Source organism: Macrotis lagotis, chromosome 1 (assembly GCF_037893015.1).
Source record: "Macrotis lagotis isolate mMagLag1 chromosome 1, bilby.v1.9.chrom.fasta, whole genome shotgun sequence".
NCBI classification, from domain to species: domain Eukaryota; kingdom Metazoa; phylum Chordata; class Mammalia; order Peramelemorphia; family Peramelidae; genus Macrotis; species Macrotis lagotis.
The window spans coordinates 875949223-875977116 of NC_133658.1; the positions used below are offsets into that span (position 1 = coordinate 875949223).

Sequence of the window (27894 nt, forward strand, 5' to 3'; positions counted from 1 at the left end):
AGCTCATTTTTCTTGTCATGTCCTTTGTTTTCACAGTGTGATTGCCTATTGGTATTTCTCAGCTATGTCTGACTTCATAACTCCACCTGGGGTTTTCCTGGCAGACATACTACTAGAGTGGTTGCTGCTTCCTTCTCCAACTCACTTTACAGATGAGGAAAGGGAGGCAAATAGGGTGGAGTAACTTGCTTAGGGTCTAACACCTGATAAGTGACTGAGTCTGGATTTGAACTCAAGTCTTTCTGAATCCAGGTCTGATGCTCTATCCACTGTACCACCTAGCTGCCCACAGAGAGAGATTAGGGAAAATAAATAGATTTAGGAATCTAGGAATCATCTGAAGAGAAATGAAGATTAAAGCCATGGGAATAGGTATCACCAAGAAAGTATTGTTTGTTGTTGTCCATCCTTCCTTCCATCAAGAGATTGAAGTCTTACTTGCAAATGAATTGGATTTAAGCAAAGTAGGGCTTTGTAGTCACCAGTCCCACTCTAAGAGAGAGAAGACAGAGAAAAGAGAGAGAAGACTACAGTCAGGGGGTGTGAGCCAGCAAAGAGACAGTAGAGAGAAAAAAGGAGCCTCAGACACTTATTAGCTGTGTGACCCTGGCAAGTCACTTAATCCTGATGTGTGCGTGTGTGTGTGAGAGAGAGAGAGAGAGAGACAAAGAGAAGAAGAAGAGAAGAGAAGAAAAGAAAAAGAAAAGAAGAAAAAGAAGGAAAAAGAAAAGAAAGAAAAGAAGAAAAGAAAAAAGAAGGAAAAGAAGAAAAGAAGAAGAAAGAGGAGAAAAAAGAAAAGAGAAGAAAAATAAGAAAAAAGAGAAAAGAAGAAAAAGAAAGGAAGAAGGAGAAAGAGAAGGAGAAGGAGAAGAAGAAAGAGGAGATGAAGAAAAAAGAAGAGAAAGAAGAAAAAGGAGAAGGAGGAGAAAGAAGGAGGGGGAGGAGGAAAAGGAGGGGGAGGGGAGGAGGAGGGGAAGGAGAAGGAGAAGGAGGAGGCGAAGAAGGAGAAGGAAATAGAAAAAGGGAAGACAGACAGACAGACTCGGTCAGGATAAAAGGATTTACAGCAAAAAAAAAAGAACTTGGAGAGTGGAGGAGAGGGTGGAGCAGGAGGGCGGGGCGGAGCCGCTTGGGCCCGCCCCCGTCTGGCCCCGCCCCCAAGAAAGGCCCGAAAGGCGGGGCTGCGGCTTTGGCGTTTGCGCCTGCGCTTTGCGGGCCTCCGTGCCGCCCCTCCCCCTCAACTCCCAGGATCCTCCTTCCGTATTTAAAGACCGGAAGTCCCCGCCCCTCGGTGTCTCGTTTCAGGCCTAGAAGGTCGCCGCGGGGGCCGACGGGATGCGGGAGGGCCGGAAGGCGCCGCGCCCCGCCCCGGACGTGCCCGGGCGGGCTTGACCTCACGGGCCAAGATGGCTGCGGTGGTCGGAGTCTCCTTGAAGCGCGCCCTGGGCCCGGGCGTCTCTCTGCTGCCCGCGGTCCGGGGACAGGTGAGGCGGCGGCGCGGCGCGGCCACGAGGGCCGGAGACGGAGGACGGGGCCGGGAAGAGCCCGGGGAGACTGCGGCGTCACCCGGGGCCCGGGCCGGAGCGGCGGGGGCAGGGCGGGGAGCCGAGCCCGGAGAGAGGCCCGAGAAGGCGGGCCGGCGGGGCGGGGAGGCCGGAGCCGGGAGGGCCCGGAGCGCGGACTCCCGAGAGTGGGGGAGGCCGCGAACACAGACGTCCGAGCTGGTTGTGTTGGGGGCCATCCAGGAGAAGCTCGTTGTTTGGCGAGTGATAAGTGAAGCCCAGACGGGGAGGTGATTGTCCAAGGACACGCCGGCGATGAACTGTCAGTCTGTCTCTCTCCTCCCCGTCTCTGTCTCTCTCCCTGTCTCTCTCCTCTCCGTCTCTCCGTCTCTCTCCCTCCTCTCTGTCTCTCTCTCTGTCTCTCTCCCTGTCTGTCTCTTTTTCTCTGTCTCCCCCTCTTCCTACCTTCCTCCCCCCTTCTTGTAAAGTCGGGCAGGTAATGAAGCTTCCCGTGTATCTCAGAATCTTAGCTCAAAGGTCAGTCACCTCAATCTCATTCCGGTCTCTCATGGAACATGTCGATTTGCCCAGGCCCCTGGGTATAATCTCACCAAAGAGCCAGCATTAAATTAACCATTAATAATTAACTTCTTGCTCCCTCAAAGAACTTATTTACTCGTTTTCCTTGGGGTTGCCGAGCGCACAGTGCGCCTTATTCTTAGGCCGAATGGAATTGGTGACAGCACCCAGGAAAGTGAGCTCCAGCCCCTTTTCCCTAAGGAAGAACTAATTACTTTGAGTATCGTTGCCGTTCTCAGTTCAGCTGTGACACTAGAACCTGAAAGAAGCAAATAAAACCTGTTCTCTTGATAGGGTGGAGTGTTACCTGCTCAGAAACATTCCCAGAGAAGCATCCAGTCAGTGCTAAGATTGAGGTTCTGGTGGCATACTGGTTGCTCAGGACTTATGGATGGTAGCACAGTAGATTGTGCCCCAGTCCTCGAATCAGGGAGACCGGTGTTCAAAAGGGGCCTCAAACTCTAGTTAGCTCCCATTTCCATTACACTTAAAGAATTACTAGTTTTGGGGGCAGCTAAGTGGCACAGTAGATAGCACACCAGCCCTGGAGTCAGGAGGACCTCAGTTCAAATACTTAGTGTGACCTTGGGCAAGTCACTTAACCCCACTGCCTTGCCAAAAAAAATGGTTTTTTGTTTATTTTGTAGGCAACAGTCCTGTGAAGTAGGTGGTGCTTTATCTATATTTTATTTTTCCAGTTGCACATAAAGATAGTATTCAACATTCATCCATTTGTAAACTTACAAGTTCCACACTTCCTGACTTCCCTCCCCATGGTGGGAAATAGTCTGGTAAAAGTTGTATATGTATAATTGTGTATACCATTTCCATATTAGCCATATTGTGAAAGAGGAATTCAAGTTAAGAGGGGCAAAAAAACAAGAGAAAGAAAAACATAAAAGAAGCTTTTTTAAAAGTGAACATAGGGGCGGCTAGGTGCCACAGTGGATATAGCACCAGCCTTGGAATCAGGAGTACCTGAGTTCAAATTCGGCCTCAGACACTAAATAATTACTTAGCTGTGTGGCCTTGGGCAAGCTGCTTAACCCCATTTGCCTTGCAAAAATGTAAAGTGAACATAGTATTCTTTGCTCTGCATTCAGTAAGCACTCCATAGATACTTTTGTTTGTTTTTGTGGGGCATTAGGGTTGTCCAAAGTCACATACCTAGTAAGTATCAAGGGTCTGAGGTGATTTGAACTCAGGTCCTTCAGACTCTAGGATCAGTGTTCTATCACTTCAACACCTTGCTGCCCCTAGAAAGATTTTCTTGGTGAGGGTTGGCAGAGTTCAAAATTGAGTCACTTACCATTTCACTGACAGGGGTCCTCCCCCACTCTCCAATCCCACACATAAATTCATATTTTGTCTTTCCTCTCCAAATTCCTGATATTTTTCCAGGCTGTTTTCTGCATCCTTAAGGAACATCATCCAAACCAACCCAGGTTGAAACTCACTGCCCTCCTTACTTCCCCAGATCCATTATCTGAATTATTTTATGACAGTCTCCTCTTGTTTTTCAGTTGGCAAATGCCTGTGTATCTTGTGAGCATTAAGTGAACAAATAGCCTTGGTCAGTGCAAAGAATACTGGTCCTAGAATTGGGAGACCTAAATTTATCTCCGTGATTGAACTTGGGCAAATTGGTGATCCTTCCTAGAACTTCATTTCTTCTCCTGTAAATGGAGCCTGGCTTCTGAGATCTCTTTTAATTCTGATTCTATGCCTTGTGGTCTCTAGGGCCCCCTCCAACACAGATTGATGATCCTGAAACCACCTTCTCCTGGCACTCAAGGATGACTTCTTGTCCAGCCCAGCCCCTAGGATGTGTCAGACATTAGGGATACACAAACAAAGCAGCAAAGGAAGCTTATTTTCTATAGGAGAAACACCCCCATGAGAACCAATATTTATACAAAGCCAGCTCAAGAGTGGTGAATGCTCTTGTGTGGATTGTTGGGGTTGATTGTTCTTTAGTCACTTGGTTAGTTTTTACTTATGTTATCAAAGAAAATTTTAGGTGGCCTAGAGAAAAGTATTTTCATTCTGCATTACTCTTCTTTTTTTTTGGATTGTTTTTGCAGTTTTTGAGGAGACCACCTTGGTTTTTCTACTCAAAAAGGTTAGTTGGTAAATGAAAGTAGCTCAGATGTCAGAGGACAGACTTGAGAAGTCACAAAGAGACATTTTTTTTAAATATAAGAAACTCAGGTGCTGATGTTGGAACTCCCCAAAATATAAGAACTACCAGCCTCATCAGTGTTCAGACAGAGGCCAGATATGTCAATTGTAGAAATTCCTATAATCATAAAACAGAACAACCAAGGCCCCTGCAAGTCCTGGACATCTGTGAGTGTTCCTTGTTAGACCAATGAATAATCCACCTGAAATGCCCTGTGGATGTGATGCCAGTGAAAATTAGGTAGCTCATATTGTTCTGGTGCTTAAATGTTTTCAGAACATGGACAATAACCTCACAGTGTAGGAAGTGCCGATGTTACTGTTCCCATTTCACAAGTGAGGGAACCAACTGAGAGGCAAATTGGAGGGTCCAAGCTGGAAGCTTGGCTGAGACCCTCTGGAATCCAGCCTGGTGCTCCTTCTCCAAACAGCCTCATCAGGCTCAGGTCTTTCTGGAAGGGCAATGTTGAGGAGCCCAGACCAGTGATTTCTTGGGGAGGCACTGGGGTAGTAGTAGTAGATGGGTCCATATGGCAGTGGGTGATTGACATTGGCTCTCTGTGTCCTCATCTGGCACTCTCCACCTTTGTCTTTGTCCCATGCCAGGGAATTCTCTGCTCTTCCCCTCCCCTTTTAGTTTTCCTGGCTTCCTTAAAGACTTGCAGCTAGCCTTTCTTGTTCCCTAGCTTCTTACCAGACCCTAATAATACCTTTTCCTTAGAGATTTCCTTCTCTTTACACATTGTAGATCTTGGGTGTGCCTCCTTATTTATGCATTATCTCTCCCAGTAAAACAAGGATTGGGACTGTTTCTGCTTTCCTTTGTGCCTCTATCTACACAGTTGATAGAAGAAACATGCCCAGAAAGGGAAAGGAACTTTGTCCAAGGTCACTAAGTGAGTTAATGGTGGACCTGGAACAGGGGAACTTTTCTGCTGACTCTTAGCCTGCTGCCCTTTCCATCAGAGATGACTGACTTTTTTTCATTTTTAATCCCAATAGAGAATTAAGAATGATATCTCTTGAAACTGTTTATTGTTGAATATTTGACAAACTATTCCTGCTTTTGTGATTTCTGTCCCCTCATTTCAGGCCTGCCGAGGGGCACAGACAGCAGCTGCTGCTGCTCCCCGCATCAAAAAATTTGCCATCTACAGATGGGACCCAGACAAGCCTGGAGACAAGCCTCGAATGCAAACTTATGAAATCGATCTGAACAAGTGAGTATCTGTGACCAAAAGAAGATTTTGACAGGCAATGTTCTAGTGATATGAAGTGAGAAAAGTCTACAGAAATGATTTCCAAAGGAGAGACAGCTTTAATATGAAATTACACATGACACAAGTCCCTACTAATGGGTCACAGTTCACATCCCTAGTCGTGTATATGTGATGTCAAGAGACACAGTGGCTTGGGACCCATTTTAATTCTGGAAAGAAATACCTTATCCATGAGGTGAAGAATAGGGATGAGAGAAATAGGGTAGCATTGTATCATAAGAAAGTCTATTTGCATAAGAAAATCTAGGTGTCAATTTAGGCTGAAAACATTGAGGGAAGATCAACAGTGACAGAAAGAAGTAATGTTATCATCCAAAATAGATTAATACAGGAAATAAATCATATGCCTATCACAATGATAGCATGCTGTGAGGAGAAGTCAGTTATTCTGATATCTGAGACCTCTTTGCAAAAAAAAAATCAGTTCATCCTAATTTCACTGTGTTCATAATCACTTAAGAATTAGATGATTCCATGATAGACACCTCATCTGTGCTGCTCCAGCCAGTTTGATGTGCAGGCTGGAAACCACCCTGGGAAAGGAAGGTTAATAAATTGCCTCTAGACAAGAGCAGCCAAAAGCCTGGAAACCACATCATTTGAGAAAATGGAAGACAATTTTGGCTCTTGTTCAAGGAAAAACTTTATAGTGATGGGCTTCCTACAAAAATCTCCATCTACTCTGGATGTGTTCTGGTGGAAGCTAGGTGACCATTTGTGACCTTGAGAATTCTTTCCAACTTGTGAAAGTCTGATTCAGTGAAGAAAACAAGAAATATGGAAAGGTCAAGATGAACTGGTGCTGGGTAAAGTAAGCAGATCCAGGAAAGCAGTGTAATAATGATAAAAAGAATGAGGATGAGTTTGAAAATTAAAGTAGCAACAACTGACATTTAAATACACACCTACTCTGGGCCAAACTCTATATTAAGGAAGCATGGTACAATTATCTCATTTGGTCCTCAAAATGGGAGGATGATACTATTATGTTCATTTTACAGATGAGGAAAGAGAGATGAAGTGACTTTCTCAGAATGACACAGCTAATGAGTGTATGAGGCAAGATTTGAATTCAAGTCTTCTGGTTCTTATTCAGAACCCTGGTTCAAATCTTCCGGGGCTCACTCTATTGCTCCACTCCAGCTGCTCTGTATACATGGTGAATTATTACATGAACATAAAAGAAAAAGAACTCTCAATTGAATCTTAATGTGGAATGTTTGAGGTGACCATTCTAGGTCCTTTGTAAGAGAGGAGGGCACAGGCCTTCTTTTCATTACAAGGAGGAGGAAGAGTAACTGAACCACAAGTGTTTCTAACTTGTCAGATTCAGGCATTGTATTGGATGATTGTATTTGATTGTTTTTCTTTGTTACAAGTGTTTATTGAGGGGGCATTTGGCCAATAAACAGAAGTCTGATATAAAAACTAAAGGTATCACAATCCTTAGTTTTTAGTTGTTTTTAAGTTCAGTGTGAAATGAGGTCCTTTCTAGTTTGAAGTTCCATGATTCTTAAATTTTTAGTGGTCAGATCCTGGAAATAGGATCTGAAATTTAAAGTAGGCTGTCTGGGGCAGCTAGGTGGCGCAGTGGATAGAGCACTGGCCTGAAGTCAGAAGGACCTGAGTTCAAATCCAGCCTCAGACACTTATTACTTGTGTGGTCTTGGACAAGCCACTTAACCCCATTGCCTTGCAAAAAACTAAAAAAAATAGGCTGTTTAGAGAAACTTGAAGTTCTAGGTTTTTTTAAAAAAGTGTTAATATAGTAAACATGGTCTTTACTAAACTGAAATCTTTAATAAAAAGTGATTTTAGTGAATTGGTTTTTATTCTTTCAAAAAATAATGATAATTTAAATAATCTGCTTTTTTTACATCCTGTGTCTTATTCAATATATATTGTGCTTAATGTTTATGATAATTTTCCACATCTAACATTAGCTCCAGGAAAAGAAAAAATAAATCTCTATTCAATAAATATTTACCAAGAAGACATTATATTTTAAAGTTTATCTTATTGGCAGGAACCAAGGTGGAATAGGATGGTTAAATTTTATGAAAGATAAATTCTTTTTCCCCCCCTCCCTTCAAAGATGTGGCCCAATGGTGTTGGATGCTTTGATCAAGATTAAAAATGAGATGGATGCCACACTGACTTTCCGAAGATCATGCCGAGAAGGTAAGGCCCTGGAGTCAGGAGGATCTGAGTTCAAATTCGGACTTAGACACTTATTACTTACTTAGCTGTGTAATCTTGAGAAAGTCACTTAACACCATTGCCTTGCAAAAACCATTTAAAAAAAAAAGAATAACTTGAACAAAATAGTTAAGGAAGTATGTCCTGTAACTGTTTTTCTGTATTTAGTCACATACTTTTAAGTAACTTTTCCCCTGGATGATTCTTTCAGAGACATGAGAATAAGTTCAGTCCCATTTGATAGAAAACAAAACCAAAAAAATCAAGGCTTTTGCCTAATGAGAAACAGATTTGTCATGGCCTGAATCCATGTCAAGCTCATGAGTTGATTTTTATGAACACAGTCACTGGAAAGCTTTCTATGGACATCATAGTGAAAGGGAGAGAATTTTGAAACAGCTAAAACAATGTAAATGAAGGTATCACAAAGAACAGACGGTGTGGGGCTGTACCCTTCTCTGCTAATCTGGGTAAACCCCAAAAATAGAAGGGGACACGGTCAGACACAGGCCTCTGAGTAGGGGTGATGCAGGAAGGCTGAAGTGTGTGTGTGTGTGTGTGTAAATAGTGAATAGAATAGTGAAAATGATGAATAGTGGAAAAATCCATGCTTTAGGCCGAGTTTGTTGGCAGTTGTGTTTCTTACCACCTGTGGAACCTTGGGCTCTATACCCTGGATGAATTCTTAGCAGTATTGTGTATAGTCCTCAATGGGAGATCCAATCTCGTAGGAATCATGGGAAGAAACTGGGACTGCTTAGCCTAAGGGAGAAATATCTGTTTTGACTGGGAGAAAGTGACGCAGGAGCTAACCATCGACAAGTATTTGGAAGGTGTCCTTAGCGACTGGTGTGAGGTATAAAAGAGGGTTAGAGTTAGAAAACAGTCGATGTAGGCTTAATGCCAGCAAAACTCCAAGGAGCTCCTCCTTGGGGGTCTGCAAGCAGAGGCTGGGTGGTAGCAGAGATTCTTTAAAAATGCTTTGTCAATGTGTGTCAGTATTTTTCAGTAGAACAAATACCCAGATACACCTACTTATAGAGCTCTGAGTACACCTACATCAACTAAACTAATCCCTATGGGTAGCATTGACTTAGAAAACATCTTTGCTGTAATTTTGTTTATATTTTTCAATTAATTTAATTAATTTTTATTTTATTAAACGTTTCCTAATTAGATTTAGTTTGTTTCCTTCCTTGTTGCATGGGTTTGACACCTGTGGCTAACATTGGCTTCGAAATGCCTTCCAGTTCTGAGATTGCCAAAGATAATTGAATTTTGGCTCTAGCCTCTGGTTTTCATCTGTAGGGTGTTGCTGAGCTGCCTTTGACTTGTGGGCAGCTTTCAGCTTTGCTGTGCTCTGAGGCTCTTCCTAGCCATGGCATTCTGCATCTCAAATTCTGTGATGATAAGCTCTGGTTTTCCATCTTCCTTTTGTTGGTGTCTTATCTAGACTACCAAACATAGACATTTATAATGATAATATATAATATAACACAATACAATATAATATAATAAGTGCTCACCATTGACACTTAATAATTTTATTGTATTATGTTGTAGTGAGTTACTCACTGGACAAATTTCTTCTTAATGGGTTTAGTCCATCGTTCTCTCTGAAAGCCAGACAGTGGCCCAAAAGATATCAACTGTCTGGTAAATGCATTTCCCCAATCCCTGCAGCCCATGGTGGTGTTTCACAGAAACAAGGGAAGGACAGCTGCTGTTGATGCTGCATTGAGTGATCTGATGGCTAAACTGTCTGCGTTCAGGGGGGCCTCTGTGGTAGCATCAGAAGGGCAGCCTGAGGAATGAGGGTGGCAGGTCAAGAAAAGAGGAAACTGGTCTAAAAGTGTGGGAGTAAGCTGATGTGATCTGTCTCTCTTAGGCATCTGTGGTTCCTGTGCAATGAATATTAATGGGGGCAACACCCTGGCTTGCACCAGAAGAATTGACTCCAACCTCAGCAAAGTTTCTAAAATCTATCCTCTTCCCCATATGTACGTGATGAAGGATCTTGTCCCTGTGAGTTTACCTCTCTTTCTTGTTTGAGATCCTTGTGGAAAGAGAACTTTCCAAGGTGCCTACATTCTTGCAGCATCTCTCCCGTCCACATACCCACCAGAACATCTTCCAAAGACAGGAGTCTGACCCTGTCACTCATCTGCTAGATGAGTAGCTTCATCAGTAGCTTCCTGTTGCCTTAGAGATGAAATACAAAACTTCGCCTTACCTTGTTGATTCAGAGCCCTCCATAATATAGCTCCAGCTTCCCTCCCCAGGCTTTTGCCCTCCTTTTCATGCACACTGCAACTCAGCCCAGGTAGCCCACTGTCTCCCCACATCTACGTCCCATCCCCTTCTTGTCTACAGTCCTCTGGTCTGTGGCTTTGCAGATGCGTCCCTTCTCCTGCCATTCCAGTTCCAACCCAAGGGCTGCCTCCTGTGATCCTTCTCTGCTCCTTCAGAGAGGGGTGCTTATTTTCTGTGTTGGTGACCTCCACATCTAGATCTGTGCTTCATGTCTAGCAAAGACTTCCCCCACTCAAAGGATCTTCCTACCTGAGGGCCAGAAATTCTGGGATCTAAGGGAAGGTTGGCCAGAAGCTCCCCCCACTCCTGGTCAGGTTGGGTGGTAATGGGACCACAGAGCTTCCTAGTGGAAAACTAGTACTTTTCCTACAAATAACAACTGATGTGGCAAGCTAGAGATGCTTCCAGACTCAGATTTGACATCTGTCAGCAGGGGAGAGGGAGACTTGGACATCTTTGGACTTGAGTCAGATAAGGGCCCAGGAAACCTGAGTGAAGTTTTAGTGCTGAGTTAGGGGACATCACAGTGCCCAGAACTGAATTCAAATCCAACCTCAGACTCTAGCTGTGTGGCCCTGGGCAAGTCACTTCTTTGCTATCTCTCACTTTCCTTACCTATAAAATGAGGATAATAGCACCTGTCTCCCAAGGGGTGGTTGTGACAATCAAACTAGTTAAGATTTATAAAGAACTTAATGTGGTTCCTAGCACAGAAAGTAAGGCTTAATAAATGCTTATTCATTCCCTTCCCCTTCTTCCTCCCCTTCCAGTCCCTACCCCTATTCCTCCAAGAAAGGACAATGGGATTTAAATTATTTATTTCTTGTTCTCTTTCCCAGGATTTGAATAATTTCTATGCTCAGTATAAATCCATTCAGCCTTACTTAAAGAAGAAGGATGAATCCCAGGAGGGCAAGGAGCAATATTTTCAATCCATAGAAGATCGAGAGAAACTGGTATTATTCTACTGAGTGTTGTGGTTTGAGGGGATGGGGATATTTTATTAGTGTTGTAGTTTTGATACGGGACTGGAGAGGTGTGAGTGCCTTTTAGAATTGCCATTTTATATTATGAGATATTTGCCCTGAGATCTTTGAGAAAAAAAAGCTTTGACTCAGAATCAGAATTTTGTCCCCATCCTTTTCTGGTCTAGAAAAAGGCCATTCTCCAGGACACCTAGAGAGTGCCCTTAGGTCAGACTTTTCTTGAAGTTAAATATGCCCTGGGACAACCCCTTTCATAAAGCCAGACTTGGACGAGGAGGCCCTGTCTGACCACACCTGCCCATTTAAGACCCTGAGAGCTCCCTGGGTGAGGACAGCCTCACCCAGCATCCTTGCCATCACATCAGTGGGTTTCCCAAGAACTGAAGCTCAGCTGCTCAAATACCAAACCTGTTTTATTGTATTTTGATCATTTTCAACAGAAATCTTTAACAGTATTTAAAAGTCATCATTCTGACTGCTCCCTCATCACCAGTGTAGTGAGAGGGTCTGAAAAAGAACTCAGATGATCCAGGTTGCTAGAATTGAGTCTAAACAGACTCAGGTTCCAAGAGAAGATCTGTGGCTGTCTCCCAAAACATAAGGGGTGAGCATGGGAGCACACCAGCCGTGGCAGCTGAGCCAGTGGATCAGAGGCCACTCTCACTTCCTAGTTCTGGAGGGGATTTCAGGCAGTCAAAGTTCCTGGAAGTCTGACCCTGGGCGAGGGAGCCAGTCAAGATGCTGGTCCTTCCTCAAATACTCCTGGAGACCAGGAGCTCAGGATCTTAGGCCTGACCACTGCTGCCTGCCCTGACCAAGAGGTCAACACTGCCCTCTAGTCCAGGCCACTATTCAGCAGCAGAGGGCGCCCAAGAGCCTGGAACCAGCCTGGAGCTGCCAATGCAGACTCAGATCCTGCCCCAGATGCTTGTAGCTGGGTCAAGCTCCCAGAGCCTTGAGAGCACTTTCAGACTGATAGTAGAAAAGGGATCAGCCTAAATCTGGACCCTACCCCCTTCAGAGCCCTCTCTCTCTTCCCCCCTCCCCCTCTCCTCAGGACGGGCTCTACGAGTGCATCCTCTGTGCTTGCTGCAGCACCAGCTGCCCCAGTTACTGGTGGAACGGAGACAAGTATCTGGGACCCGCTGTCCTCATGCAGGTAAGGTGCTTCCACCTGGACCCTGGACCCAGGACCCAGGACCCAAACAGACTCCAGCATGGTCAGCATAGACCAGTGACAACCCCCTGATGCTCCTGTGCTAACCCTGGGCCAATCTGTGCCCCTGCTTCCTTGTGCATCCTTCTGTCTATCTGTGCCCTGCCCTCCTCTAGAGGCTGAGCTTTGTGTTCACATCCATAGAGTTAATTAAAGATGGTGCCTGAGTTTTCACTGACTCCCTCTCTCATGGAGGATCAAAGTATGAACAGATGAATTCATTTGACTTCTTTACAGTCATGCTGAGCCCACCCCAGGCATCTCAGTTCATCAGAAGACTCCCTGGGGCCCTGCTTACAGCTGAGGCCTCAGGCTAGCAAGAACGGGTGGGAGCAGGGACTAGTAAAGGCTAACCTCGGCCAGGGCCCTATGAAGCTTGGAAGAGAAACTCCTCTGAGAAGAAGTAGTTATGGTCCTCCTCCAGGAAGGCCGTGGCTGCCTACACTCTTAGAACTCTTTGTCACAGGGTGCTGACTGGGCTCTCCATCTGCACACACAGGTGTTCTTCAGTGAGTTCCCTGGGGCAGTTGGCTGGTGCCATCCTATTTGTCTGGCTCTGGCTTCTCTCCCTTTCTACCTCTCTTTTCCTGCTCCCTCTCATACAGGAGAGTCCCTCAGGGCCAGGCTGGGCCAAACCAGAAGCACCCCACCCCCCATGAGAGAGACAGCCTCCAGGGCCAGGGAATACAGGCAGGCCAGTTGGTAGGGGTTCCTTGAAGCAGACTTCGATTTTATTGTGGTTTTGTCATTGTCCTTTTACCTTCTACCATATGGAGAGCTTTAGTGTTTCCATACAAGCAGCTGGCACAGTTAGATTTGCTGTCAAGATTTTTCATAGACCCTACAATGCTCAAAAAGTCGGTGTTTTTTATTAACAAAACCAGAAGTAATTTAGTGGTCCTGCTAGCCTTCAGCCTGACTGTGTCCCCCCAGAGGGTCACATCCAAAGATGTATTTCACCCGAGGCTTTGGCCTGAAGGTCTCAGCTGATGAGAAGAAAATCTCTCTTTCTTGTCATGCTCAGAACAGTCCAGCAGACCTCATGGTGCTGAGGCTGTCCCAAGGGTCAGCTTCTCACCAGGCCTGGGAGAGGCCAGATGCACTCGTGCTTGGCTCAGAAAGAAGACATTTCTTTGGATCTCTTTGTTCACATCTTCCCTCCCTCTCCCCTTAAGCCCCTCGACCGCCACCAGCCCTAGACCAAAAGGAATTCTCCCCACTAGCATAATTAGTGAGCTCATCCTTCATCTTCAGAATGTCACCTTTTGAGAGCATACAGCATGGCTCCTTGGTCAGCCTTAAAATACTATACAAAATGTACATCTTTGTTCATGTCCAGATTTCATTGTTAGTCATGAGCCCCAGGACAACGTACGCAGCAGTTGATTAATGTTCAGGAATGGCTATCAGACTTTGCCGTACCTGGGCCAGACCTGCTGGAACTGGAGAGAAGACCAGTAGTTCCTGCCCTCTGCCCACCTGTCTAGCTGAGCAGAAAAGGGAGCCCAGGAGGTCTTCTCAGAGAAGGCGGCCTCCACACCTTTCTGCTTCCTTTAGTGCCTCACCTTTCCCAAACTGCAAAGTCCTTGAAGGAAGGAACTGTCTTTTTCTCATTTGCAACCCATAATGTTTATCAATGTGGATTGAATGGGGTGGGTGAATGGAGCAGTAGGCAAGAGGTTTCCTTCCAGTCTGACAGCCCCAAGGGCAGCTTCCTTCCTTGTCACCAGTGGGCTCTCTTTTCCCAGGCCTATCGCTGGATGATTGACTCCAGGGATGACTTCACAGAGGAGCGGCTGGCCCAGCTGCAGGACCCCTTCTCTTTGTACCGGTGTCACACCATCATGAACTGCACCAGGACCTGCCCTAAGGTACTGGGGGCTGCCCAGGCTATTGAAGCATTCAGTTAGCTCAGCTGGGGGCTTGTGATGCAGTGAGTGATGGGGAGACGGGGTCTGCCTGGAGAGATCACTCAGCATCCTGGAAGGTGGTCTCTTTCCCTTTTTCCTTCCCTAGTCAGGCCTTACTCAGAAAAAGAGTCAAGTAAATAAATATGTGTTGAGTGCTTACTGTTTTAAGAGCTGGAGATACAATAGTCCCTGCCCTTACATTCTAATAGGGGGAGATGGCCCTTGAGAGAGTGATAAGGGGGTGGGCTGGTGCAGGGCATCCTCTGGAGAGAAACAAGACAGGAGAGAGGACTAACACTAACTGTTCCGGGTGAAATGCCCGGGCTAGAAAAGCCTCCAGAATTCTTGTGTATCTGTATGAGAGAGGGAACCTTCCCCACACAGGCCGTCAGCAGCTGGCCACACTGCTTACACTGCCTGAGCCAGGTCTCCCAGACCACAAGGCAGACCACCTCCTCCCATCACATGGGTGTTCTCAGGGAGGAAATCCAAGTTACTCAAGGGCATAGAGAAGCATGGAGCCCCTGACACAGCTTCCAGAGAATTGTAGACACTTAGAGCCTGGGAGCCTGTCCTGTGTCACTGTGGGCATTGTAGAACTTCCCTGGGCCTCGGTGTACTTATATGTATGAAAAGGTGCTGTTTAGAGGATTTCAGAAGACCCTTCCAGCCCCAATCTGTGGTCCTGGTTCAGCTGCTTTAGTTTACAAAACAGGGAACTGAGGTCACCTTGCATATTTGTGGCTGAGCCAAAACCAGAAGCCGGCTCTCCACTCACACCATTCCTTCTGGGAGCTTGGTGTGTGCCCTGTCAGATGAGTACAGGTCATGGTTTTTGGTTCATTCAAAGGTGATTCACTGGCTCCTCTTATATAACAGGAGACTAGTGATCTGAGAGATTCTGTGTCTATCTCTTCAAAAGAGATCCCTCTTTCTAGTTTGAAAAACCAGAGATGCATGCATTGGGTTTTTAAAGAACAATCTGAGAGAGCAAATGAGGTGGATGAGGAGTTGGTCCCTAGCCAGAAAGACCTGAGTTCAAGTCCTGCCTCTTCCACAGACTGGCTTTGTGATCTGAACAAAGTCCACAGAAAATTCCCTAAGTCCTAAACTACAGAGAAGGTGCCCATTACCTTTGGGAGTAGAGCTCACCAGGCTTTCCCTGTGCCAGTGAAATCATAGGCTCAGACACACTGACAAAAAAGAGGACACGGGAGTCTCAGGGGTAAAGACAAAAAACAACCCCTGCCCTTGAGGAGCTTCCATTCTCCTGTGGACAGGTAAGGCAGGAAGTGGCTCTGGGCCTCATCACCTTGGTGGATGTGTAATAAAAGGCCCAGCAGTGCCAGTGGCTGGGGGTTGTCTGGTGAAGATTTCCCCCTGGGAAGGGACTAGCAGCTGACTCCTACCAGTGCTGGTCCAGTGAGGGTACACACTTGCAAGATTTCACATTAGCCAGTTTTGTGTTCATATCTTCAGCTCTTCGATCCAAACTTAAATTTTTAACCATTTCACTTTGATTCGATTCTGTGCCAGGACCCAGCCTCTGTGGTCGGGATACCAAGGCAAAATGAAAATGGTCCCTGCTTGCCAGGTGTTCAGTCTCCTGGGGGGGGGGGGTGCACAAAGAGCCTGTACCAAGACTAGCACCTGAGGCCCTGCAGAGTGGGGAGGGGCTCAGAGAGGGCCCCCCAGATGAGACCTTCACTGCCCCTCCCAGGAAGCACAAGTCACATCCATCTGGGGCTATCGCCAGCACGGCCCTTTAGCCCCCGGCCTAGTAGAGTTGATGGGTGTGTTTTATACCAGTTGCAGCAGGGTGGCTGAAGAAACTGGCCAGGGGTCCCGAGTTCTCCAGTCAGTGCTGATATGATCACTTTGTGTTATGTTTCTCTTCCCCCCCACCAGGGACTGAACCCAGGAAAAGCAATAGCTGAAATCAAGAAGATGATGGCAACCTACAAGGAGAAGAAGGCCAGTGCATAGCCATCTCCAGAGCAATCATGAATTTAGCCCCCAGCTGAACCTAATTTATATCTGATTGGACTCCAGGGTCCTGTTTTTCCATGAATGTTGCATGTCCAATGACAACGAGAAGTGAATAAAGAACATACTACTTTATTAACAAAACTGTCCTGAGGCCTGGCTCTTGTCAAGTGGGGGGAGGGGGTCCTTCGTTCTGTTTTCCAGATGGTTCCCACAAGCTCTGGAGCACAGGGGTGTGAAGGCTAGAAGGTGCAAGAATGGTGTTAAGGTACAAGGGCCTCTTTTCTGTCTTTGGAGAGGTGGTCTTAGAAGTCGGCACAGAACCATGGTGTGGGGCACCTATGATCCCGCTAACAATTCTAGTTCCAAAAATTGTTCAGAAAGCATCTGAGGCTCAACATCATTGCTAAGAATGACTTATTTCAGGGGTGGCTAGGTGGTGTAGTGGATAAAGCACTGGCCTTGGAGTCAGGAGTACCTGGGTTCAAATCCAGTCTCAGACACTTAATAATTACCCAGCTGTGTGGCCTTGGGCAAGCTACTTAACCCCATTTGCCTTGCAAAAAACCTTAAAAAAAAAAAGAATGACTTATTTCACATGCTACAGCTACAGTTCTTGGCTGAAAGGCACTAGACAGGAGGGACTGAAACAAATGGGGAAGTTAGGAGCTTGGTGCCCAAATGATCACCTCAAACATTCCATGGGGTTAGGTAAATACATTGCAATACATGAAGTAATGTGAATGACCAGTATGAGAAATGCAAAGACCATCTCATAAAGGAGAAAAAAAGCAGAATTAGATGGGGAAATTTGGAGGCAGCTCAGAGGACTGAGACAGCTTATACTTCACATATCAAAATTTAAATATTGGTCATCACTAGGCAAGTCTTAGCTGCTTGTGTCGATGATCAGCATTAAAATTTTAGTAAAACTTTTTCAAAGCTATCTCCACTTGTGGCTTCTCAAGGAGGATCTTTTTGAAGCCACAGTGTGTGCATCCCTTTAGAACACAACAAGGCTCTAGAGACAAGTCCTTTATCCTAGATGAGGATCCTCCTGCCTGTGGTAACCATGCTTTCAAAAGAGGCACAGCCACACGCTGTCCCCCTAAGCCAGCTCTATTATTATTTCTCTGCCAGCCCTGGGGGATCTTCTGTTCTGAATGAGGTCGGCCTTCCTGCTAATCTCCCCCTCTATCTATGGGGAAAGAATCATTTTTCTCATGAATAACTTAATGACTTATCCGGAAGATCACCGGTGCTGATGAGCTAGAGGCTGATGGCTGTCATGTCAAATTAGCATCAGCAGATAGTCCTGTTGCTGAGGGGTCGCTCTCCCTACCCCACAAGCTAATTTCACCTCAAACGAAACTGGAAGGCTTTATCCACTGACAGTTTAATTTTTCCTACTTCGTTGCCATCTGATTGGACTGGAAGCACTGACCTTGTAAGCAGGCACAACTCCTTTGACTAATGGGGTGGCAGACATGGGAAGAATGAAAATTAAGGTTTCCTGGAATTAGAATCCGGCTCCTGGGTCCTGCTGACCTTAGTCCAAGGTGATACTGATGCCGTCCTTTTTAGATGGAGCCTCAGCCCTTATCCCTCCGTGAGAGACCACATCCCAAAACAAACAGAGACTTGATTTTGGCATGTACCCCTCCTACGTAATAACATCTGTGATATTTTGAGGAGGTGGATTGAGTTAAGATAAACCTTAGTGGGAAATTTGGAGGTCAGAGGCTTGAGTCTGAGTCCTGTCTTAGTCTACCCTCCCAAAGTCTATAAAATGGGGATCATCTATAAAAAGGGTGTGGCCCTTCTCATGAAAGCAGAGCCTTGTCTTTAATGCCAATGTTCTACAAGTTCTGCAACATTCTATATTCTGTGTGGCAGCAGGATCCAGAATAGCACTATCTCGAAAAATTCCAAAAGAGAATGCCCCACAAGGCAGCAGAAAAGCTGATGGTAGATTGAGCACATTTCTGCATGTGGTCAGTGAGGAAGATGAAGAAGAGGATGTAAAAGATAGGATCCAGGAATTGTATGATAGGAAGGGATGCTGAGCAGGTCAGTGGAGAAAAGGAGGATAATCATCAGTACCTGGGGACAGCCAGAGAAATCTGGGAAGCCTCAGCACATTGGATGGAGCCCTTGGGGCTGATGTAGGCAAGAATTGAGTGAGCCTCGAGGACAGAAATGATGCAATCTGCCTCTGATTTGGGAGGGACCTCCCAAATGGGTGACTCCAGTATTTGAGTCCTGGAGGAGGGATGGAGGGAGGGGAAGGTAATCAGATAGGTCATGGTCATGAATGTAGAACCCAGAGGGAGCTGAGAGGTCTTCTAGTGCCCACCCACCCTCAACCCTCACCTCAGATGAGGCCATGGAGACCCGGGCATCTGGCACATAGCCAGGAAAAGTGACCATCCACGATTCCAACCCTGGTCCACTGACTCCAAATCTAATTCTTTCCAGCTTAATCACTTACTAGCTATGTGACTCTGGACAAGTCACTTAACCCTCTATTTGCCTCATTTTTCTCATCTGTACATGAGATAATAATAATAATACTTCCCACAGTTGTTATAAGAGCATTAAAACCCATTTGCTCATGATATATAAATGTTAACTATTACTTTCAATAGTTTATAGACTTTAGAGAGTTTAAATAAATGGAAATTGAGTCTTTAGTTCATCTAGATCTGTTTTCTGGTTTGGAGGGGGAGGCTTGGGTTTTGCAAGGCAATGGGGTTAAGTGACTTGCCCAAAGTCACACAGCTAAGTGAGTATTAAGTGTCTGAGGCTGGATTTAAACTCAGTCCTGACTCCAGGGCCGGTACTCTATTCACTGCCCCACTCAGCTGCTACTCATCAAGATATGTTAAAAAACCAACATCTCTCTTGTCTTAAAAACTCTAATTCTAGACTTGACCCTGTTTAGATCAAGGCACCTTTGCTGGTTGGCTCAGGCTATGACCTGCTCAGGGGCAGGACTACCTTCTCCTTGCAGAAAGGCTCTAAGATATCAATAAGGAAAAACGGTGAGGGCTCTTTGATTACTAGTGGAAGTTACTCCAGACCAGGTCAAGGCATTCTGGAAAGTTAACTCAAACAGTATTTTAACATGAAGACATTCTTCTAATTCAAGATTTCTACAAATTTTACTTCTAATCATTTTGGGGAAAAAAGATATATCTGAGTACATGGAGAGGCAGAGAAAGGAAGAGGTGGAGGGACACCTTGCCAGTCTAAGCTAGAAAATGTTGGAATTATAAATTATGTTCAATAAAACACAAAAGAGATGTGTATTTTTTTTTCTTCAACACATTCTTTGACCTTGCAGAGGGCAGATCTAGAACCAACAGGAGAAAATTACAGGTTCAGGGGCTAATTGACTTGGTCTAACTTCCCTGAAAGGGAGGGAGCTATCATTGGAACTGTCCCAACAGACCACCTGCCAGACATAAGGGAGAAGAGGTTTAACTTCAGGCCCTTTCCCCCCTAAAATTCTCTAATTCTGTGAGTTTTGTGACTATTTAGATGCCTTGGTTACAACAGATTGCTAATGAGGCCCAAGCCATCCTACTCCTAAATTACCTAGAGAGCTTTGTTAAATCACTCTAAGAATATTGTCTCTAAGAATCACTCACTCTGGTCTAAGAAACTTGCTACTTATTAGCTGTGTGTGTGACCTTGGGCAAGTCACTTAACCCCATTACCCACCAAAACCAACAAAAAGAAAGAGTCACTCACCAAATATTGACTTGAATGAACAAAAAAAGCATTTAAATTCTAATGCTGGGCTTCAGAGATACTTTCTAGCTGTGTGACCCTGGACAAGTCACTCAATCCTGTTTGCTGTAGTTTCCTCATCTGTCCAATGAGCTGGAGAAGAAAATGGCAAATCATTCCCGGAAGAAAACCCCAAATGGGGTCATGGCCATGGCCATGGATGGATATGACTGAAAAACAACTTACTAAGTAAGGGTCAATCACCTTGAGGGAGAGTAATGCTAAACTTTAGAATGCTAAACTTAGAAAAATATGAGTTCAAATCTAACTGCAAACTTTCACTAGCCGTGTGACCTTGGGTAAGTCACTTTTACTTCTGTCTGCCTCAGTTTCCTTGCTTGTAAAATGGGGTCCTCACAACCACCCCTGGATCAAATGAGATATTTATAAAGGGATTGTCATGGTGCTGTTATCTCAGGGAATAAAAAGCAAAGAAAGTCCTTGTCCATAATCTGAAGGACAGGGTGACTGGTCACACTCCCTATACTCCCCAGTTTTATTGAACATAATTTATAATTCCAACATTTTCTAGCTTAGACTGGCAAGGTGTCCCTCCACCTCTTCCTTTCTCTACCTCTCCATGTACTCAGATATATCTCTTTTCCCAAAATGATTAGAAGTAAAATTTGTAGAAATCTTGAATTAGGAGACTGCCTGCTTGTTAAAATACTGTTTGAGTTAACTTTCCAGAATGCCTTGACCAGTCTGGAGTAACTTCCGCTAGTAATCAAAGTGGCAGAGTTGGTTTGGTGATGGTTCATTGTTCAAGACTGAAGGGGCGAAGTAGGAAAAGAGAGCAGCGAGGCAGAAGGGCAGGGAAGTGTCTTGGGGTGTTTGTTTAAAGTCCCCCACTCCTAAAAGGCTGTTACTGGCAGACAAAAGGGAGTTTCCCAGGGTGGAGGCTCCTCTAGGGGTAAAAGGTTGTTGATGAAGCTGTGGAGGAAGAGGCCTATGGGGGAGTGGGGAAGGGGGGGGGGGGAGGAAGCATCACAAGACCTTGCCTGAAATTGCACTGTAAATTGTGATGGTGAGGCCATAATTCAGTCATGGCCTTTCAGTTTCTGGAGTTGCCATTGCTTAACAAAAAAGTCATGCCCTGTTGATCATCGAGGGAATGGGGGTGAGCTTCTCTGGGCCTGGGATCCTAGGATTGGATGGAGAGCCAGAGAGAGCCTTGACTAGTCCAGGACTCAAAGCTGGCCCAGACTGGGGGGGGGGGGGCATGAGGAAGGAGGAGGGAGAGGGGGAGAGAACCAGCTTGTCCCCTCCTGGCAGAGCTTCCAAGAACCCCAAACCGATTGCATTGCCAGGAAGAGGCACCAGGGAAGGATATCTGTGAAGCTACTCAGATCTCAGCACAAACAAGGGATTTCTAGCTTCCCCTAGATCAGAAATTCTCAAATGTTTTATACAATTTGGGCCCAAAAGAACACACAGTGGATGACTTTCTATTCTCACAGACTTGCAGACTATTTCACTTGTGAGAGATTTTTGAACCCAATATCAGGGTTGGGAGTGTCCTCAGAATGCAAGACTTCAGAGTTTGGAGGGACCCTAGAATATACAATGTCAGAGCTGAGATGTGGGAGCTGAGAGGGTCCCTTAGAACACAGGATGTGGGAGCTGGGAGGGTCCCTTAGAACACAGGATGTGGGAGCTGGGAGGGTCCCTTAGAATACAGAGCTGGGAGGGCTCTTAGAAATCACCTTTTCTAAACCTTTCATTTTGCAGAGAAAAAAAAATGAGGTTCAGGTTGTTATAAGGTCACATAGTCACAAAGAAAGACACAAAGGCCAGTTCTCCTGACTCCCAGTCACTGTACCTGCTGCCTCTTGTTTGCAGAGAGATCTCTAAATAAAAGTGATCCCCACCCCTACCTTCTTCTCAAGGATTTCAAGAAAACCAGACAATAACTTCCCTGAAGGCACAGAAGTAGCCAGACCACACCTGGGGAACCACTTCCTTAAAGAAACAGAGAGAGCAGACCAGACCCACAACCTCTTCTTGTTTGAAAAGACATTTACTTCACCTGGAGTCTTCACCCTTCAAACTGCTCAGGTGTCCATTCATCTCCTCCACATGAAAGCTGCTAGGTGGCCACAGTGCCTGAAGAAAGAAGACCTGAGTTCAAATCCAGTTCTCTGATACTTACTAGTTGTGTGACACTGGGCAGATCACTTAACTGTTGTTTGTCTCAGTTTCCTTATCTGTAAAATGGGCATAATAGTCTCTACCTCCTAAGGTGGTTCTGAGGATAAATGAAATAATGATTGTAAAGTGCTTACTTAGTGCAGTACCTGATATACAGTAGATGCTATATAAATGTTAGCTATTATTAACAAGATATGACAGTCATTCACTCATTGGTCTATTTCTAGCCTTTTAAAGTGAAAGAACTTGGGGCAGCTAGGTGGCATAGTGGATAAAGCACCAGCCCTGGAGTACCTGAGTTCAAATCCGACCTCAGACACTTAATAATTCTGGCTGTGTGGTCTTGGGCAAGTCACTTAACCCCATTTGCTTTGCAAAAAAAAACCATAAAAAAATTTTTAATTAAAAAAATAAAGTGAAAGGACTTGCTGGAAATTCTAGAGAAGGAGAGTTACAGGATGATCAATTAGAGAGGAAAGCAACCTTAAAGGTCATCATGTTATAGATAAGAGGGGGGGAAAGGGGATTAAATTAAAGAAGATTAAATTGAATTGCTTGAGGTCACACAAATTGTCAGCATTAGAAGACAAATTTGAACCCAGCTCTTCTGGTTTTTGAGCCAAAACTCTGTCCACTATACTGTGCTACCTCAAAATAGGAAGGAAGGAAGGAAGGAAGGAAGGAAGGAAGGAAGGAAGGAAGGAAGGAAGGAAGGAAGGAAAGAGAGAAAGAGAAGAAAGAGAAGAAAGAGAGAGAAGGAAGAAAAGGAATGAAGGGAGGCGGCTCAGGTTGGGGGAGGGCTTAGCCAAGCATCATGCCCTGCGCTGTCCAGACTAGCGAACCATACAGAGTTCACCATGGCTAAAGGTGACCCCAAGAAACCAAAGGGTAAGATGTCTGCTTATGCCTTCTTTATGCAAACTTGCCTGGAAGAGCATAAGAAGAATCCAGAGGTTCCTGTTAACTTTGCAGAGTTTTCTAAAAAGGGTTCCGAGAGGTGGCAGACTATGTCGGGGAAAGAGAAATCCAAGTTTGATGAGATGGCAAAAGCTGATATAAGGTACGATAGGATAGAGAAATGAAAGACTATGGACCAGCGAAAGGTGGCAAAAAGGATCCCAATGCACCTAAACAGCCACCAGCTGGCTTCTTCCTGTTCTGTTCAGAATTTTGTCCCCAGATCAAGTCTACAACCCCTGGTATATCCATTGGGGACGTGGCAAAGAAGCTCAGCGAAATGTGGGACAATCTGAGTGACAATGAGAAGCAACCTTATAATAATAAGGCAGCCAAACTGAAGGAGAAATAGAAGGATCTTGCAGATTATAAGGGGAAAGGGAAGTTCGATGGGGCCAAGGGAGCAGCTAAAGCTGTCTGGAAAAAGGGAGAGGAGGAAGAAGAGGAGGAGGATGAAGAAGATGACAATGAAACTGTGCCCTATTTTGTCTCCATGTGAATACCATAGAGTAGAGGAAGCACCTTTAAATGAAACCTCTCTCCTGGCGACGGTGCCCATTGCCCACATGAGGCTTAGCTGGCTTCTGATCACATAACTTCTCAAACATGCTTCCAGATAGACAGTGTAACTGGTTTACATGAAGTGTCTCCAGGGATCTCGGAGCACCTAGAAACTGTATCAAAGTTGGACATATTTCCAAACATTTTTAAAAATGAAGAGGCCTTCTCCTGTTCTCCTCACTCTGTGCACTTTTGTTGTTGGTGTAAAACAAAAACATTTACAAATGTTTTCAGGCATTTTTTTTTTTTGTAAGGTGGTGTTTAACCACAGGGTTATTGGCTAGAAGATTCTGGGTTATAAACCGCACATATCTCTAGTTTGTAAAAACAGCAAGAAACCCCACACCCCTAGGCAGATTCTTGGAGTCCAGGCTTGAAGGGGGCATGAGACCTTTCCTAGGAGGTTGCCACCCAAAGCCTGCACTGTGAGGGTAGATTGCAGTGGGTGTCCATTTAGCTTAAAATGTTGTCTGTCTGTATATATATAGCGAAATAGGACCCAACTCCTGTTCTTAGTGTCACAAGGGGGTGGGGTGGAGCTGGCATGAGAAAAGTGCCTGGATTTTTGGTTTTCTCTTTAGTTGAAGTGTAGTGTGTATCAGTCAAACAGAAAGCCAGGGCAGTGAGGAAGGAAAAGAAAATCAAAAATAAGTCTGCTTTAAACACAATTTGAAATGTTTGGGGGTTTGGGGGGGGTTGTATGTTTAGAATGTTGAAATGTCTTTTGAAGCAAAATCAACAGTATCACACTTAAAAATCATTCAAAATTTCTGGGTTTTAAGCAAACTATACTTTGGAAGTCTTCCAGTACCCCAGGAGTCTGGTAGTGATAGATCAGGTAGATTCCCCACTGTCCCCACCCATCTACTTTTTTTAAATATTTATTTATTCTCTTTTTGTACAAGTAATGTTTTTTTATACATTAACAAAATAATCTTGTTTAAGAGTAAACCCACCCATCATACTTTTAAGCTACTCAGTCATTTAGACGGTTGCTGTGAGTAGCATTAGGATGGTATGAACTCTAGCATATACTTAACTTGATGGGTTGGTGAAAAAGTAACCTCTCTTGCCTTTAAGTTAACACCTTTCAAAAATATAGAAAAGCAGATGGTGAGGTGACTAATTACTGAACTTTGACTTCCCCCCTTTATCTGGTTAAGTTGGGTATGCATTTGCTATATATAAAAATGTGCCTTTCTTTAAAAAATTTGTTTGGGGCTCATTCCCACCTCCCCTCAGTTCAAGCACTCAAGTTTTTGCCCAGAGAAAGAAAAGGAATTGTGGGGCCTTTGGGGCTACTCAAGACACTGTAGAGACCCTGTAGCAATTCTTGTTATTTTCTGTATTGGGTGTTTTGAGCATGATAAACTGGAACTCTTGGGGTTTAGGGTTTATCAAATCATCTGTACAGAGGGAAACTTTCCTTAAAACAAAATTTTGTAGCTTACAAAGGGGAGGGGGCTGTTCTCATCATTTCCTTTTTCACAAAGTTGGGTTATTTTGTTTTCCTTCTTGCTGGGGCAGTATTTCTGTATGTTCTCTGGCAAAAATTTAGGGTTGTTTTGGGGACATGAGCCACTTTGACCTGAATAACAATTAGAAAACAGTTCTGTTTTCTAATAAAGGCATATTCTCCTTTTTCTCTCTTGTCCCTCAGTTTTTTTCCCCTTCTCACAAATCATGTCCCCCCTCATTTCATTTTCCCTGGTCCAAGGTGCAAGTCCAGGGTGTCCACATCTTGAAAGTAGGGTATGGGCAGGTGTGCCCAGGTGGGCATTTCGATATCTAGTTTCACATCTGAGTAGTAGCTAGTTTGGAGGCCTTGCCCTGTGATTGTTGAGTTTTTGCCAAGGCATTCTTTACCAGTATGTTCCCTGTGGAACTGGGTGTTGGGACTGAGGTGCTGAACTGGATAACCTGACCCTTCACCCTTGATCCTGTCTTGACAGCTCCCTTGCCCTTGACAAGTAGCTTCATGACTGAAGATAGAGGGCATTTAATCCCAGTCCCAAGTTTTTTAATAAAAGCTCATCATTGTGTTTGAAGACCAACAGAAATTTCAAAGAGAAGGCAGGGGCTGTTAGGATGGGAGTTTGCTAGATTTCTTCAAAACTGAACCATTTGCTGGGGTGTCTTGATGGGGGCGGGGGGAGGTTGTTTTTTACAATGCCAACCTGTCTTCCCTAAACACTATTCTATACTCTTTCCCCTTTTACTTTCCCCTCAAAAAGATAAGAAAAATGGTCTTAATGTAACAACTGTTGTCAAAAATGTTTCCCATGTTTTTGTCAAAAAGCGTATCTAGGGACCTTTTTGAATACATTCATTTTCTGTAATAAAGTTTATTAAACAGTCTTCCAAAAAAAAGGAATGAAGGAAGGAAAGAAAGAAAGAAAGAGGAAAAGAAAGAAAGAAGGAAGGAAGGGAAAAAGAAAGAAAGAGAGAAGGAAGAAAAGGAAGGAATGAAAGAGAGAAAAAGAAAGAGAGAGAAGGAAGGAAAGAAAGAGAAAAAGAAAGAGAGAAAGGAGGAAGGAAGGAGGGAAGAAGGAAGGTGGGAGGGAGAGGACAAGCATTTATATCTATCCACTAAGTCACCTAGGCAGGCACTTTGCTTATCTCAAAGAAAAAAAATATTAATGCAATACTCCGTTTAGGCATAAGTCTGCCAGAAACAATTATTTTAATATTGAGCTAATAACCAAGGTATTTCTAGTATAGAGAGAAAGAAATTCAAATTGGCAGGGTTCCACCATAGCCCCAAACCACTTGTCTCTTCCTTAAGATGATTTGAGATAACATTCATAAGAATTTTATGATTAGAATTCATAAGAATAAGGAAAATATTATAATATTAAAATACAGTTGGGTATTAATATTGAAGAATAGTCTCTACTTCATTCCTCCCTTGAGGAATTCCTTTAGGGACTGGATCAAGTTGTTCCTTCCCTGAGATCAGTTTCTTAATAGAATTCTGTCCTTTGGTGGTCACCATTCTAATCCTTTGGAGGGAGGGAAGGACATGGGGAGAGGAAAGAATTCTCTAATCAGACACCATCTAAGTTTGATTATCACTCCTGATACCTTTTCCAAAGAAAAGCCTCTTTCTTCCTCAATCTAACCAACCATGGTAAGGATGTCTTTTTATTTTCCTTTTTAAATATATATTTTTATTTCATTTTTTCAACCAGCAAACATTCATTCTCTCCCTCCCATGCTAGTTTCTCTCCCCACAGTTGAAAGTGAAAGAAAAACAGAGCCCTTCTTACAAACAAGTATAGTCAAAGAAAACATTTTTGCATTGTCCATGTTCAATCAAATATGTCTCATTCTGTATTGAACAAATCTCTCTATCAGGAGTGGGTAATATGTTTCATTAGTGCTCTGAAGATGTAATTAATCATTATGCTGATAAAGAGTTATTCATTTTTTCAGGTTATTTGCTTTTGCCATTTTGCTGTTGTTACATAAATTGTTTATTCACTATATGAGTTCATGCAAGTCTTCCCAGGTTTCACTGAAACTATCCATTTCATCATTTCTAATAGGACAATGGAATTGCATTACATCTGCAATTTATGAGGACAACCACCCTCAGATTCCCAAGTCAAAAGAATTGGAAATGTTTATGTAACTTTGTTTTACATAGAACTAATCTCTCTTTATCTTTGTTCCCTCTGATTCTCCCTTTTACTTTTTTCCTATTAAATAAAAAGTATTTTGGCATCTGACTGTATGTATTATTCTTTCTTTTTTTTCATTTCTTTTTATTTTAGGCAATGGAGTTAAGTGACTTGCCTAAGGTCACACAGCTAGGCAGTTAATTATTAAGTGTCTGAGGTCACATTTGAATTCAGGTCCTCCTGACTTCAGGGCCGGTGCTCTATCCACTGGGCCACCTACTAATCTTTCTTCTTTTGACCAGTTCAGATAAGAGTGAAGATTCAAGAGTCAAACAGTATAATTCCACCCCACTCCTCATTTGAATATCTGGTTACTTCTCTATTCTGATTATATGAAAATATTTTTCACATCCTTCCTTCCTCTTCCCAGTACATTCCTCTTCCCTCCTTTCCATTGCTCTCTTAAGATCATCAAGACAAAACAGGGGTGGCTAGGTGGCGCTGTGGATAAAGCACCGGCCCTGGAGTCAGGAGTACCTGGGTTCAAATCCAGTCTCAGTCAGACCTAGCTGTGTGGCCTTGGGCAAGCCACTTAACCCCATTTGCCTTGCAAAAAAAAAAAAAAAAACTAAAAACTAAAAAAAAGACACAACAG

The 27894-nt window shown here is 44.2% G+C and overlaps 2 protein-coding genes across 2 annotated transcripts; both read left to right on the forward strand.

The window, feature by feature from the left end:
• The first annotated feature begins 1375 nt into the window (after window positions 1-1375).
• Window positions 1376-16296, forward strand: SDHB (succinate dehydrogenase complex iron sulfur subunit B). Its single transcript, XM_074218295.1, has 8 exons — window positions 1376-1484; window positions 5355-5482; window positions 7638-7723; window positions 9630-9766; window positions 10894-11010; window positions 12098-12199; window positions 14005-14127; window positions 16075-16296. The coding sequence occupies exons 1-8, from the start codon at window positions 1407-1409 to the stop codon at window positions 16150-16152; spliced, it is 849 nt and encodes a 282-aa protein (XP_074074396.1). The 5' UTR covers window positions 1376-1406; the 3' UTR covers window positions 16153-16296.
• A 6659-nt stretch (window positions 16297-22955) lies between these two features.
• On the forward strand, window positions 22956-23407 carry LOC141491237 (high mobility group protein B3-like). The gene is given in 2 exon segments (XM_074191967.1): window positions 22956-23153; window positions 23156-23407. Coding segments are annotated over 2 exon segments (450 nt in total).
• Window positions 23408-27894: the final 4487 nt, after the last annotated feature.

Bases quoted from the DNA above. Each gene is read 5' to 3' on its own strand.
- SDHB (XM_074218295.1), top strand. From the start codon at position 1,407: ATGGCTGCGGTGGTCGGAGTCTCCTTGAAGCGCGCCCTGGGCCCGGGC. The intron at 1,485-5,354 runs GTGAGGCGGCGG...CCCTCATTTCAG, and splicing joins TGCCCGCGGTCCGGGGACAG to GCCTGCCGAGGGGCACAGAC. The intron at 12,200-14,004 runs GTAAGGTGCTTC...CTCTTTTCCCAG, and splicing joins GACCCGCTGTCCTCATGCAG to GCCTATCGCTGGATGATTGA.